The 15,505-nt window shown below is 45.0% G+C and overlaps 1 protein-coding gene across 7 annotated transcripts in view; it reads right to left on the bottom strand.

Annotated features, from left to right (window-relative positions):
* Window positions 1-15,505, bottom strand: part of kif1aa (kinesin family member 1Aa) — a 65,431-nt gene that overhangs the window by 21,171 nt on the left and 28,755 nt on the right. For 4 of the 7 annotated variants that reach the window (XM_076278846.1, XM_076278848.1, XM_076278849.1 and 1 more), the window contains exons 14-31: window positions 13,013-13,146; window positions 12,180-12,259; window positions 11,694-11,769; window positions 10,317-10,396; window positions 9,935-10,041; window positions 9,739-9,819; window positions 9,365-9,545; window positions 8,930-9,002; window positions 8,210-8,300; window positions 7,971-8,119; window positions 7,457-7,635; window positions 6,983-7,120; window positions 2,100-2,218; window positions 1,540-1,625; window positions 1,177-1,330; window positions 797-959; window positions 472-562; window positions 93-211 (exon numbers count right to left, since the gene is read on the bottom strand). In XM_076278846.1, coding sequence (XP_076134961.1) covers window positions 93-211; window positions 472-562; window positions 797-959; window positions 1,177-1,330; window positions 1,540-1,625; window positions 2,100-2,218; window positions 6,983-7,120; window positions 7,457-7,635; window positions 7,971-8,119; window positions 8,210-8,300; window positions 8,930-9,002; window positions 9,365-9,545; window positions 9,739-9,819; window positions 9,935-10,041; window positions 10,317-10,396; window positions 11,694-11,769; window positions 12,180-12,259; window positions 13,013-13,146 — 2,101 coding nt within the window. The remainder of the gene's footprint in view (window positions 1-92; window positions 212-471; window positions 563-796; window positions 960-1,176; window positions 1,331-1,539; window positions 1,626-2,099; window positions 2,219-6,982; window positions 7,121-7,456; window positions 7,636-7,970; window positions 8,120-8,209; window positions 8,301-8,929; window positions 9,003-9,364; window positions 9,546-9,738; window positions 9,820-9,934; window positions 10,042-10,316; window positions 10,397-11,693; window positions 11,770-12,179; window positions 12,260-13,012; window positions 13,147-15,505) is intronic. The other 3 variants (XM_076278847.1, XM_076278850.1, XM_076278853.1) reach the window with 1 other exon arrangement.

The raw sequence follows: 15,505 nt of genomic DNA, 5'->3' as shown, positions 1-15,505 counted from the left end.
AGAACAAAAAAACTTACCATCTGTACGTTTCATATTGCATAATACCTTCAGCTATGATAAAAAAACAAAAACATATTTGCTATCTATTGTACCTGATAAGGTCTTTGCACAGTGGTGGGAAGGGCTGTTTCTGATAGTGGCCAAACACCTCAAACACAATGGGCTGTGTCTTAATGTACTCCACAAATGACTTGGTAACCTCGACTGCAATCTGTAGACAGAGATAAAATAAAAGATCCCTGATTAGCTTCAACTCTCTGATAAAATGCTTTTATGTGTTTTCTCACAAGGCTAGACAAGCTCATTGTGAAAATCTTTGGGTATACAGAACATATGCATATAATCCACCCTTAATTGCCATCATAACCTTGTCAAAAAGCTACCATAATTTCCCAACTATTAGTCCTGCGGCTTATACACAATGCGGCTAATACACAAGCAAATTACTGTACTCTCTTCTGTAATACTTACATTCTGCACATGGTAAAATCCTAGAGGGGGCCCACGACCTGTATTCTTCAGAGGTTCGGTGCTGAATGCCTCATCATGCCGGTGTATAAAGCTTTCAAAGGGTCAGCATCAAAATAACAGTCAAACAACCAATCTATAATATGATAATATATGCATTTATCAATCTTATTAATATATGCATTAAAGATGATTTACAATTGTCTTCCACCAGAGTCTTCATATAATTGGTGATTAACTTAAAGGAAACATTGTGCATCATATGGATGTAACTGCCCACTAACTTCAAGTCAAATCAACTATTCTCTGAGGAGTGGCAGTAGCTTACTTGAACTGGCAAAAGATGTCGGCATACTCCGCAGAGATACTGGAGGCCTGAAGCACGGTGACCCTGAAGGTGAAGACATTCCCAATCCTCAAATGCTCCATGGCCCCTTCCAGAGGCCCCTCAAGGCCTGCCTTTAGAGGGTTCTCCAGTTCATCTGGATTGGCTGCAGTGGGGACATCAGACAGAGTGTGAAACTGGGAATACTTTATGTGATGGGATATGGAAAGCTACAATGAAATGGAATGACAATAACCATGGATGGATGACAAGCTAATACCATCATTACAAATCAATCAATCAATATTTCAATATTATTACATCCTACATTAAGCTTTGCATCCATCACTCTATTGTCTTTGTATGGGACATGCATAAGCTACCTCCAGTGTGTTCACCTGCACAGGTGTTATTGTTGACCTCATCTGCTGAAGGGCCCATCTCTGAGTTCTGCCCCTCCCCCTCTACAATGCGTAACTCCTCCTGGGATACGCCTGTCCGAGACAGACCCACCAGTGGACACGACTCGGTTTGGAACTGCCAAAAAACAAGATAAATCAGGTGAATACGTTTAAATATTTACATTAAATTATTAACTGTAAAAGAATTATTAAAAAAAACATTCATCCAGATGTTATGAGGACATGCAATCATATATGGTCTCATTTTTTCATATGTTCAAATGAGGTCATACAATCTTGTGTAGGCGTGTTTCAGCACTTGTCTGATGTAGTTGCTGACCCTACCTTCTCAAACTGCTGGTCCTCAAAGGAGATCTTAGCAGTACCTGACTGCCTGACTCCGGAGCCATAGTCTGGAGCCTCCTCATCGGCTGGAGGAAAACACAGAGCGCCTTCACTTCACTTCCTCTAGAAGTACCACTCTCCCCTTCCTTCAGTTAACAAAACCACCCACACTCATCCATTCAACCAGCCACCCACCCCTACATATTCATATACATGTGTCTGCACACTCACACACACACACACACACACTGGTATATGGTTTATAAAGACCATCATGCTTTAAAGGGACAACCCTGTTTTGTTGCCCTAAGTTATTGGGTCCTGAAAAATATTATGTCTGATCATTATAGATTTAATGCTCACTTTAAAAGTTATTTCAAGAGACATTTCACAGGTATACAAGGACTATACACAGACACAGCTTATATTAGCTTATTAAAACACATATAGTAGTTTTACAAGGACCAGTTACACATACACACATATACACACACAGCCCCAAGGTCATCTTGCTCTCTCACTACCAGAGGACAGGTGGTGACCTCTGGGTCGGATGTTACCTGAGATGGCCTGTACTGCCACCCTGAGGAAGCCCTTCACCTCGCCCTTCTCACTGACAATGGCCACGCGGTGCACCAGAGGCACCGGGTACAGCAGGTTACTCAGATACACAAAGGCCCTGAGAAAGAAAGAAAGGATGAGAGACAGAGAAAGAGGGAAAGGAAGAAAGATAAAGGAAAGAAAGTGGTAGAAATGGGGAGGGAAGAACAAAAGATGGAGCACAACCAAAATCAGCAGGTTTTTCCAGACAAACACACAAACATAGCACTGGACAAACAAACACGACACCAAGCCGGCAAAAGCAACTGAACTGAAAAGCTGGGACGACTCTCACGGCGGCCATGACTGCTCTGGGCAGCAACACAAGCTGGGTTTATTCTGACCTCACACATACAGGACCTCTACTCTGAGCATGGTCATCATATCGTTTAAGGCTGTCTCTGGTGAGGTTTAGGAGCATGGGGGTGAGAGGAGACTACACTCTTATAGGCAGCCAGGTAGGCCAGTTAAGTGACGTTGGGGTCCAATGTCTGTTTGTATGCATTAGTATGTGTATGTTTTTATTGTGTGTTTTGTGTGTGTGTTGTGTTCACATGTTTTTACCAAAAGCTTACTTTTGAGACTAAACTTTAGTAACTTCCATGAGACAACAATGCCTCAATTCTAACACAAGTTTTGTGCACACATATTAGTCCAGGACTCTGATATCGGGCCAGCTGACAATTTTGTAAAGAATGACTGACACTTTTAGCCATCTGCATTAATAGTATTGTCTGGGAAATAAGAAACCTACCAAACATGAAATGGCAAAATAGATTTAAAAGTGCCGTTATAGATTACACGAAATCATAAATTGAATTGAGAAAGTTAATTAGTTTAAATATGATGGCCTTTACCCTACAGTCACAAGCCTACATAATTAGTTGTTAATTATAGACGACATATCCTGACAATAGACCAACACAATAAGCAGCTCCTATGACTCTTTCTGTGAGTTATTTCATTCTTGATGGAATATTTGAAGTTAGGAGCATTGACTCTATGCTTTCAGTTTGTCATCATGTTGAAACCCTTTACTTTCTGACCTGATGTACTGTAAATGTGTTGTTATTGAGGACTGCATTTCCCAGAGGCCAATGAGGGTACACATTTAAAGGGAAAGGAGTGAGGAGGCGTAAGACAAGATTGGTGAGGTGCAAAGAGGGCATGCTCAGGATCAAAAAAGTCAAACTAAAATAGCATTAGGCTTATCGACTCAAAACAAAATTAGAAGGAAATTATGCGAAATACAGACCACAGATACAATTCAATCATCACTGCTGACAGTTCCAAATAAAATAAAATGATGAAACCAGAAATCATAAACACACCTTCCAGACCAACTGTTGTGCTACTGTGCGCAAGTGCAAGTTTATGCAACGGTGAAAGCCAATTACTCAAAATGTCAAATTTGACAAAAACAAAATGATAGGAAAGAGAATGTGCTCTGGCATGCCTGGTAGAGTCAGCTGCAATAGAAAACCAGCTCTTTCAACTTGAGATAACAGTCTCCCTGAATCACCACAGAAAAAGAACCGATTCATTGGATGAATCGTTTGTTTGGATTCACAGACCATTCATGCCATGAGCAAGAAGAGGCGACTATAGTAGACATCTCAACAAGTTTAAAGGGAAGTAGCCTTTCTTACGAATGTCATAGTGTTAAGTCTCAACAAGCCAACCGGAAATCTGTGAAGCACAAACCTTGGCAAAAATGAAGTGCGCAATTCAAAAAATAAACAAGCTAATTTCACTAAGAATCATCCAAATACAAATCAGTGTAACTGCGTGAATCAGTGACAGACAAAGCTCAAGGTATGTGCTCACAAACAATTTGGATGGGATACTATGTGTGATAAAGAGACTTGATTTTGAGGAGAGTTAGTGTGATTCTTACTGTGCATCACACAATTCAATTTAAATGTGTTTTACCTATCTACCTAGCAGGATATCCCAGGACAAAAGTATAACGGAACAGTGATTGCACTGATATGACTGATATGATTATGGACTGAGCAACCACTGAGTTCTGAAGGAACTGCCTACCATAACTGTACACTAATCTAACAAATAGCGTTCCAAAATGTGCTGCCTCATATGTTAAAATCTCCGTTTTACGCATCAGAAGAAGACTGGTGTTTATTAGGTTCCGTTCTCACGTTATGCAGCTCTTTCGATCTCTCTCATGTACCAGGTTCAGAGAGAACTGCAGAAGGTGTGAACAGCATTGAGATCTTCCATCTGCTCTGGATCAATACCTGGGTCAGTCTTGGAGCTAGCCTTGGGCCAGTCTTTGCACGCAAGAAAGCATACATATGAGTATGGCCTTATGCGTACTCTCTATGTGTGCGTATGAGAACAAGCATGTCCCTGCTGCGGTCGTGTCTGTGGTCGGTGTGTGACTGCTTGGGCACGGAGTTTAAAGGAGCTGGCCTTTGGGCTGCGTTCTCCGAGCGTGGAGAACCTTGCGTGTGTGAGCGGCCCGTAAATGCCTTAAGAGAGCGCGGCCAAATGAGAGGCGAGGGAGCTGGTAGCCCTGGCCCCTACGAGGCGGATTCCTACATCCCGTCGCCATTCCAAGTGATGTCATCTGTCTTTCCCTACTATAAAGGGCCGGCGTTCGCACGCAGGACCATCGCCTGTCGTATGGAGGAAGCCTTTCCAAGCGGGTGGAAACATGGCCTTGTAAAAAGCATACATCACTAACATGGTCTAGGTCTCCATCAAGGAGTCTCCCAGTCTCCACCCACCCACGTGTACACTCACTACTGCATCAAAAGGAAAGAAAATGGAGAGAATATGCTGTGTGAAGGGGAGTGTATGCTTTTAGAGGACATAGTCATGTCCATGTGTGAAATGCATGCATTGAAGAGGTGTAGAAGACTGTTTTTAGGTGCAAATGGGTCTTCTCAGTGTAATTTTTTTTACGTTAATGTGCATGAGTGTATTGCATGACCAAGGTTGTGTGTAAATGCCTAAATCCTATGTCCACAATATGCAAGCATGTGCGTGTAGGTGCTTGCAGGTGTGTGTGTGTGTGTGTGTGTGTGTGTGTGTGTGTGTGTGTGTGTGTGTGTGTGTGTGTGTGTGTGTGTGTGTGTGTGTGAATATGACATACAAGGAGGCCCTGCATCTCAGTGTGAAAGAGCTAGTTTCCTCTTCCAGCATGCTCCCGTAACCTCACCAACCTTCCCACTACACTGAATATGGGCGAGCGGTCGTAAAAAGGGTCCGGGCCTTCGCCAGAGCGCGGGCACAGCGCCCTCTCTTCCTCCTCCTCCTCCTCCTCCTCATCACCATCCTCCTCCTCTCCCCCCGACTCCGAGCACGGGTCGTCCAAAAAGATATCACCATCATCATCGTCCAGGTCATCCAACTCCTCCATCCCCTCCTCCTCCACCCTCCAACCCCGGCGCCAGGGGTCGGCCAGCTCGGTTATGTCCGAGCTGGGGTTGGAGAGGGTGGGGGAGGGGGTGGGCTCGCTCATGCGCTCACTCATGCATGCGTGGAAGATGGGGTTTCTGGGGTCACCAGAGAGATGGAGGGATGAGGAGAGGGGAAGGGAAAGGGGAGAGGAAATGGGCGGAAAGGAAAGGAGAGGAGAGGAAAGGAGAGGAGGAGGAAGTGGACCAGGGTTAGTAAGAACAAGATAGAGAGACAAACACTGGTTGAAGTCTAGACGAAGAGAGGAAAGGGGCGACCACTTCACACCCACTGCAGCACAAGTCCCTTTGTGAGGAAGTCTGCTGTGGGACCGTAAATAACTTTTATATATTTTTAAATAATTTTTATAATATTTTTAAATTCAAAAAGACAATTTGGATTCAAGCTCAAGTCTGAGTCTGAACCAGACAGCTATTGATAATTCGATTAACAAATCAGCTAGGAAATGTAAATTAATTTCTAGCATAAATGATATAGCAGATATCACATAAATGATTCAGCAAATATCATATGTGATATAAAACATTAAATATGCATGGTCAGTATGTGGCCATCGATTATATAATAGCATAGTATGCCACATGTCCACTAAAGAGTCTGACATTACAGACATGCTGTTTATCTTTGGACAGACATAATGGGATTTCTTCAGACATTCCAGGGACACAGAGTGTAATGATTATCACAGACAGGTGACCTGAGTATAGAGAGGTAGCAGCCATTTTCACGCTCCACTGATAGCTTGTGCACCAAAGCAACAGCGATGTCCTAAAGTGTGTCTGTGTGTGTGTGTGCGTGTGTGTGTGTGTTTGTGTGTTCTCTCATCCATCTTTCCCGAGGGGGTACCGAATAGCATCAGCAGAGTGCGCCTCCGCCCAGCACTCACTCCTAATGGCCCCCCATCTCTGCGCTGCGTACAGCGGCCGAACGTAACGCTTATCACTCAGGGCCCTGTGAGGAAGCAGGCCATCAGTGAGCCCCTTTCTGCAGTGGCTGCTGGGAGGAGACGGCCTTTGTCATCAATGTCAAAGCACCCTATCGTACAGTAGCAAATACACCACACGGCAAGTATCAGAGCATGTTCTGAAAGCCTAGTTTTCATACTTGGCATTCACAGGTTTAGAGCAGGTGAGCCCATTCTTTTCAGAGGGAGTTTTCCCTTATACAGTTTTTAGTTGCAACCTTGCCTAAACCCATTTGGCTCTTCCCAGACTCCTATGTCAGTATGTGCTATTATTATTAATATATTGTAATGTGGCATGCGGCCATTCAGGGACTGTACATCTCAAGGGTTGTACGTCTGAAGGGAATTAGGGCATCCCAGTTCTAAAGCATTTGATTTGACAATCTTACCAAAGCATGCATGCCCACGCAAAGTTGTAACAGCTGTGGCACTCACCTTCCCACTAGACGGAACCATGGGAAGCGGTCGTAGAAGGGGTCACCACCGGTCATGGCACTGTCGCAGTCCTCCAGCGCAGGGCTGGGGACCTCTGCAGCCCGATCGTACATCTCCCTCATCAGTTCCAGTCTTTGCCTGCAGGGGGCAGCAGAGAGTGATAATTGAAGCTGGGTCAGTCACACAGTCACAGTCACATTATGAGTGCTTGGCTTGCTAGATAGATAGATAGATAAATACTTTATTGATCCCCAAGGGGAAATTCAGGGTGCTATACAATGCTATCCTCTTTAATCTTATATAATGTTGCGTCATGCTGTAAAAGGAGTTGTAATATCTGGCGTATTAAAAGCAGATGAGACTGGTGATGTATTTAAAAAGTTTATAACAAGGACTAGTCATTTTGCATTAAAGTGGTATGGCACTATAAAGATGTGGCACTGTGTGTTCCAGCAGCACAAATCACATAGGCACCTAAGTTTCTCCAGGGTCCAGTAGTGAGTAGCTCCGTTCTTCTGGTCCTGCACCTCTACAGCCACTATGGTCCGGGGGAAGGGGCGTATCTCCCGATCTTTGGCTGCCTCAGGGGGCAGCAGATCCGGAGGCAGAGGGGAGTACAGAGTGTCTGTCAGCAGCACAAACTGGAACTGGACCTGTGGACCAAAACAAAGAGACCAAAACACGTTAGCACTATACAACAGTATGCATGGCAACAACCCTATACACACAGTCTTTTGAAATGCAAAACTACTAGTGATAAGTTAACAAAATAAATATTTTCTATATCGCAACAATTTAGTAAATAAAATACAAAGGCCAATTTTAACTGTTTATTTGATCCGTTCATTATTGATGCCCTATTCTCTGGCATCACATGCATTCATATGTGTTTCTCTAAAATAACAAATGTGAACAAATGAACGTGTTAAATCTGACTAAGTTTCCTTTGTTATGAATGATAAGCCCAAATTGACTCATGCTGTCTGACCTTCTTCTTCAGCTCTACGCTGATGGCGTTGGCCTCCTTGAGGAAGATGGCGTTGCCCCACAGCAGGTCCCTGAGGGAGGTGAACTGGTAGCATCTCCACTTGCGGAAGGCCCACAAGGCCAGCTCTGTTTCTCGTTCCGTCCATTGCACTGTGGGTAATGACATTTAAACATGAGCAACCATTTTTACTGTCATGTTTACATGTTTTTTGTCATAAATAAATGGAAGGATCATCTCACCTTCCTCTTCAGGCTCCTCCTCTTCCTCGGCCACCTCGGGGTAATATCTGTCCACCTGCTTCTGGAGGGCCTCCAGCCTGCTCTCATAGTCCTGGAGGATTGATCATAAACACAGTACAGTCCAGTCCATACCGTACAGTTATGACACAAAGTTACTCTTAAGACCAATTCACACCAAGAACGATAACGATAACTATAACCATAGCGCTCACAACAAAGTCTCTCCTTGTGTTAATGAATGTGACGGTTAAAATTTGATGGGTTCTGATTGGCTATTAACTTTATATCGTTCTAAAAATCGCTCTGAAGGTGATCCCCAACGATATCGTTCTTCATGTCTTTATCGTTATAGTTCATGTGTGAACGTTGTCATTCATAATAACGTGAACGATATTTGTTTATAGTTATCATTATCAGTATCGTTCTTGGTGTGAATGGGCCTTTAAACATGTTCATATTATACTACTTATATATACTATAAAGCAGATATTGTATATGCTAGTGTAAAGGAAACCACACTCAAAGGATTTTATTAGTGCATACGTTCTCTGATATAGGGCTCCATGACTTTGGTGTTGCTTTCCACATGCTACAGACTGTAATGAGGATCTAAAGACATGTCCTATACCTCCACATTGACCTTAATATGAGTGAGTGTTTACTTAACATTACTCTGAGGTGTTGTCTTGTGTACTAGTGCTGTAAACCAGCATCTCTCACCAGTCTCTGCTGCTCCAGGAGGTTGTTGGCCTCCTCTCGCTCACGCCTGTACTGTTCCTCCAGCTCCTGCAGCCTGGGCGGCACAAGGACAGGGAAGGAGACACAGAGAGGCAACCCTCAGGAATAAATGATCAAGCCTGTCAAATGGTCACAGGACCAACCCGATACAGCCATCTATCCATCACATTCACTCACGACCATATCACATCCATCCTTCCTTCCGTCGATCCATTCATCCATCAGTTCATATCCTACCCAACTCCGTGTCATACACATACTCTCTCTCTCACAAACACACATACACACTCACTAATACTGACCCACTCTGTGTATCTGTATCTCTGCCCCCCACCTTTTCCAAGTCTCTCTCTCTCTCTCTCTCTCTCTCTCTCTCTCTCTCTCTCTCTCTCTCTCTCTCTCTCTCCCTCTCCTCACCTTTGGTCCATCTCCTGCTTCATGTCGATACCCTGCTTCTCCAGCAGCTCCCTCTGAGCGAAGGCCCAGTCCACGGGCTCTACGGGGGTTTCAGCGCAGGGCGTGCGCTCCCGCTCTTGGCGCGCCTGCTCCGGGTGGTTGAAGCGGAACACGTGACTCTTACCCAGAATGATGCGGTTTCCTGTACAAAACCAAGCCCAAAATGGATAGATCAAATTTAGATAACAGTGCCGTTTTAAACATACCGGTACCTTTAAATGGCTTTGAGAAAAATGCAATGTCATACCCATCCATTCAAACAGAAAAGTGTCATCAATAAACTTTTGTAATTGTAAACATTTTTACTTAACATGGCAATGAACCAAAGACCCAACCTGATCTGAGAACTGTGGGCTCCGTCACCCTCTTGCCATTCACATATGTCTCAGCGTCCTCACAAGGCTCCAGGATCACTGCTGTAGAACAACATTGGAGGGAATTCTATGTCATTAAACCAGCCTGACAAAAGCAAAGTAAATGAGTCAAGCAGCGTGAACTCAAAGGCAACATGCTTTGGTCTGGCTCACTCACCTTCTCCGTTCGGCCCAGTAGCGCAGGTGAAGATGCAGTGCTCATCCTTGATGAAGTGGCCACTGAGAACAATATCCTGACGGCTGCTTGCGTCATCACGACCAACCCTATATCAAATAATAAATATTAACAACAACAACAACACGTTACATGTTATATTATATAGCGCTTTTCTCAACACTCAAAGCGCTTCATGGAAAACGGGGAACCTCGCTAACCACCACCAATGTGTAGCACCCACCTGGGTGATGCACGGCATCCATTATGCATTATTCATTTAAAAAGTTTTACTTTGAGGCTACATTTCATTTTATTCAACAGCCTCACATATGTTTCCATAGCTACAGGCAGGAGAGTTAGTGATGGTGGTTAGTTCCCTTACCTTGTGATTCCCTCTTTGATATAGTATAGGAGGCACTCAGACATCAGAGGATCTTCATTCAGGTTCACCAGATGGGGAGTCTGGTACCAAAACAACAGAATGTGAGTGATTTTAATTACACAACTCTACACAATACATCATCATTTTGACTCTCACACCATTCTATTATTCTCAGAATAGTAAACACACCAAGTCCACGCTTCAATAACAATCATTGTCTATCAGATCTTCAAACAGAGAAAGAAGTTATTCCTCTGTTTGCTCTAGGGCACTTCACATCAGAGAAATTAGGCCACCTCTAATAACAGCTCAGACACTCAGATAAAGGTCAACAAGATTCAATCACTCAGGAACATTTGTAATCAAAAAGAGCAAACTGCATTCTGCATGCAAGTGTGAAGAGCTCCCATGGGAGGTGGGAGGAAACACACAAGAGGCTCACACAAAGCTGCCAGTGTCCATGGACACACACCAGAGGACTAGCAACCGTGTGTGTGTGTGTGTGTGTGTGTGTGTGTGTGTGTGTGTGTGTGTACAATCACACAACATTAGCAGAACATGTGTTTACTGGAAGACACACACACACACACACACACAAATGAAGACAATAAACCTCTCCAATGACCTGGTCAAAGCATTTAATGTGTTTGCTCTGGCCATTCTGGACACTTGACTGCTTAAAGCAGCTCTCTCTAACAAGCTGTGGCGCCGTTAAAAACATGAAAGGCACACTCTACTTATCTAAACGATCTCTGAGCAATTTAGTGGCTAGTAATTACCCGCACTTCTATATGGGCTAATGCCACGAACGAGAGCCTGATTGAGTACAGTTCACCTGCACTTTCTTTGTGATATTCGTTTACGATTTCGTTTTCAAGAGGACACTACATATCCATACGAATGGTAAGAAGGCTCTCCTCCAAAAAAAGAAGAACGTCTTGGCCCTTTTATCACGGCACTGACTGAGAGGAAGGAGAAAGAACAGAGCGTTCAGCGGCAGACTGCCGAGACTCAACAGAGGAGGAGGAGGAAGAGGAGAAAAAAAAGGCAGACTGAGAGACTCCAGAAGCTCTCCATGGCAACCAACCTCATTGGGGGAGAAGAGGCCCACTGTGTCAATGAACACAGGCTGGGGCTTTCTCTGGGGAGACTTCGGCAGGGGGCAAGGAAGCACAAACAAAATGCACAGAAATCAACCGGCTGTAATCGTTAATCATCGACCTGGTTGCATTAATCTCGCGCCCCCCATCCCATCAGTGGGGCTCGGTAGCTTGAGGACTGTACTGTAACTGTACTGATGATGCTGGGGTGCTGAGTGAGTAGTAGGTCTGAGTTAGCCAGAGCCATCTGGGGTTTCTGCTTAAGGAGTCTGTTTACCTTTTTGGGTGAAAACACGCCCACCGTGCCGCCATCTTCCCTCATGGCCACACCCATCTCAGCCAGCAGGGCCTCACTGTGCAAAAGCAGAGTCCATGTTAGTTATGTCAATTTCAACAAAGTGTGTGTGTGTTTATGCTTGCTGCATGGAGGTCTAGCGCAGATAGCGTAGCGTGTGTCCTTTGGGTTTTTGACCTATGCACGGTACACACACATGTGTGCACACTTCCATGTGATGCGTATATGAAGGGCTCAAACTAAACAACCCATGGCCTTGACTAGCAATAGTTAACTGAGAAGCAACTAAATAGTTCTCTGCTGCTGCTGCTGCACTGTATACTATGTGAAGAGAAGTTGTCGTGTGCAAAACATACATGCTGGCTATATGTTTATGTTGACAACAAATTGTGTTTATGCCGTATATGCAGAAATCTGACTGAGAGACATGCAGAACACATGCAGAACACATGCAGAACACATGCTCACCGTTCCATGCGAATGGCCTCTGTGCGTCGAAGCTTCTCCTCCCAGGTCTCATTGAGCTCAGCTATGATTTTCTCCGTTTCCTGGTTGGCATCGCAGAGGAGAACACATCAAGTCAAGACATGCAAGTCCAGCACACCACTACTAACACTACCAGCCACAGCATTAGTATTCACTGCTCACTGCACTGCACTGATGAGGGATACAATTTCACTGTGCAACGCAGCTCCAGAACCTGAGGGCAGTAATTTTATAAACATTCAAAAAGGTTAGAATTCCATTAGGCTCCAAATTAATATAGGCTCTGAATTATTTCAAATGTAGGCCATGGGAAGGGCAAAAATGGTACATTATAATCTGTACACATACGCAGGTTAATGTTATAGAGGATATAGAGATGGCAGTGTGTCAAACCTCCTACACACACCATCACTGTCTCAGAAGCAATTATAGGAGTACACACATCACACACTTCTGCAATATCCATCTCTACCAGTCATAAACGTACAACCACATAAACGTGCAATATCCATCTCTACCAGTTGTCATAAACATACAACCACATTTCCTAAAAAGAACATATTGTTGTTTTTTTTACAAAATTTGAACCTATTCTCTGGCTCTGTGATATTTTTTCTGCTCGTGGTTTCCAAGAATACCTGAGATTTATGTATGTCTTCACAGACACTATCTACCACTGTTGTGTCCACACAGAGCAGGCCCAAATAAAAGAATGTGATTGATGTGTCATGTTGAATCTGAGCACAGCATCAAAGCACCACACAGCCAGTTGAGCCAGCAGTCTGTGGGGAATTGTGGGATAGAGGAGGACTCACCTTGAGCCTCTCAATGGCCTCCTCACTCCCAGGGCTGAACATGATGCGGTCGTGCAGGCTGCTGACGGAGCCCGCACGGCTGGACAGGGCGGAGAGAGACGGGGACGGACTCATCCCAGTCATGGCATTGGTCACTGTGGAGAGATCACCTCTTTGATTGACAGCTTTCCCACTATTGTTATTGTTCTTGTAATCGGATAAGTCTGTCAGGGAGGGTGGGCAGGGCGGGGTCAAAGGGGTGCGGAGTGGACAGACGAAGGGTGGGGTGGGGGTGGGGGTGGGGGTGGGGTGGGGGGGGGGGGTTGCCAGAGACAGGGAGGCAAGAGGACAGACAGAGAGAAAGGAGGCAGACAGAAAAAAGGAAGAGAAGAGAGAAGGAAAAATAGAGACAAAAACAGAAGAAAAAAGACAGAATAAGTGAAGACGTGTAGAAGGTGGAAATGAAAAGGAAAACAAGAAAGAGAAGAAATAAAAACCAAGAGGCTTTTTAAAAGTGCGACTCAAGAAGACATGGATCAAGAAAGTGCAGATAGCGCCTGCATTACAAAAGTGAGACTGAAAAAGGAGGGGGGAAAAGAGTAAGAAAGAAAGACAGCTGAAGCACAGAGCAGCTTAGGGCCCAAAGAGCAAAGGACCTGGCATCACAAAGCACATCCATAAGCAATCAGCCAGAAGCACTACCAAAAAGCACATCCACCTTCTCATAGAGACGCTCACAGAGACCCTTCCACTCACACTAGCCTTATGTCTTCAAGGACACACGTCATGTCTTCTATTCTGTAAATGTTCATCAACTTTTAACATCGTATCCCTCTGAAATATGTATCTCTCATGATAACTATTGTTTGGGTTTGAGTGCCAAATGAAATAGCTGATGGAATGTATATTATAACAGGTTGGGGAGATGACAGACATTTGTGTGAATCGATTCACGTGACTCAAGCGGAAGCACCGTAACCCCAACAGGACAGCAAACCCCGGTCCTCGGGGTGCACTCTGTGTGTCTGTGAGATTTGGCTCCGTCCGGCTGGGCCCATATGGCATGATTTCCCTTTTTTACGAGCTCTCACTGGTACCCTGGTGAGCAGCGTCTCTTAATTACATTTACTGTATTTGCAGTTCAGCAGATGCTGCGCTTCTCCGAGGCGGATCTGTCCATCCATCAGTGGCGGGAGCCTCTCAGGGAGGGAGACAGGCTGGCTGAAGGCCTCCCTCCACAGCCAAGGCCCCAGCAGTAAGCCACTGGATCAGATTACATGTTAAAAGGCACCCGGCTCCCATTATTATCTGGTGCTGCTGAGCCACTGTGAAACTAGCATGGCCAGATCCATTATGCCAGCGGAAACTATTCCCCACCCCCCATTAAAAATTATGGTCATTTGGGCATGTGTGTCAGAAAGATGATTTCTTATCCAGTCTGCCATGCAGGGGGATTTGTTTGGCCTATAATGGCCTGTCATAAAAGCTGTTAGCCTGCTTATTCGAGCTGAGCATCAGTTATTTATTTTGCAATTAACAGCCTGGTGTTGATAAACTGGAATTCATAAATCCACCTGCACCTTATGGCATTTGCACATGCAGACAGGCTATGGGTGGGTGTCAATACCACCATGTAGATTCAGCTAGTTTCCTGTAGTAGTGCTGCTTCTATAGCAACAGGGATATATTCAGTTTGAGAGATGAAATTGGATGGTAAACAGTATAAAGTAATAGATTAATATGGGCCAATCTATCTCTATGGCAATGTGTAGTCTGTACACACACCAAGTAATGCTTCCTGAGCTCGTGTCGTCCAGATGTGTCCTGTCATGATGCAACGCAAGCTGGACAAAGAGCCTTTTGATTGGGGTTGCAGTGGGCCCAAGGCCATGGGAAGTGCCTGTCTATCCGGGCTGGATGACCACGGACAAACACATCCTTGATTCGCAGTCGCTCTATTTGGTTTTATCTGCCTGCATCAAATGGATGAGAGGCTTGTCTGCAGACAGCACCACAGCTGCTCGCCAGTCGTGTTGTGACTGCGAGTGGCTCATCTGGCAACGCTGCGTACCCCGAGGGCTTCTGTTACTCCCACTGACAGAGCTCTCTCATCCAGCTCCAGTCCGTGATCCTCTTACCTTTAACCGAGCTGGAGGAGAACCGAGACCAATCACTTCATACTAGGCAACAAGACACATTTTAAGCAGCCATTGCAGTGCAGGGATCAGCCAGCAGGGGGTAGCACAGCTCAGTGCCATTTACAACACTCCTTTTCTCTTGCAAGTGATGTAAGAATACCTCCACGGCCTTACATTCACATTCCAATCTACATCGTAACAGGTGACATGAAAACAGGTCCTCACTGAGGACACAGATACAACGTTGTCATGATGCTGAAGCCAGTGCGGATGGCCATGCTAACGCTAACGCCAACGCATACGGCAGCAGGAGCCAGCTGCCTCCAGGCTCTGCGTCTGCCACTCGGATACCCAGCTGCAGCGTGCTCTCGCTTTC

Source organism: Alosa pseudoharengus, unplaced genomic scaffold (genome assembly GCF_046254945.1).
Source record: "Alosa pseudoharengus isolate Yale_2024_CS ecotype anadromous, Long Island Sound unplaced genomic scaffold, YU_APseudo_1.1 YU_APseudo_1.1_scf_11, whole genome shotgun sequence".
Taxonomy (NCBI): domain Eukaryota; kingdom Metazoa; phylum Chordata; class Actinopteri; order Clupeiformes; family Clupeidae; genus Alosa; species Alosa pseudoharengus.
The sequence above is the reverse complement of the archived record's forward strand: the minus strand, read 5'-3'. Positions and strand labels throughout refer to the sequence as shown.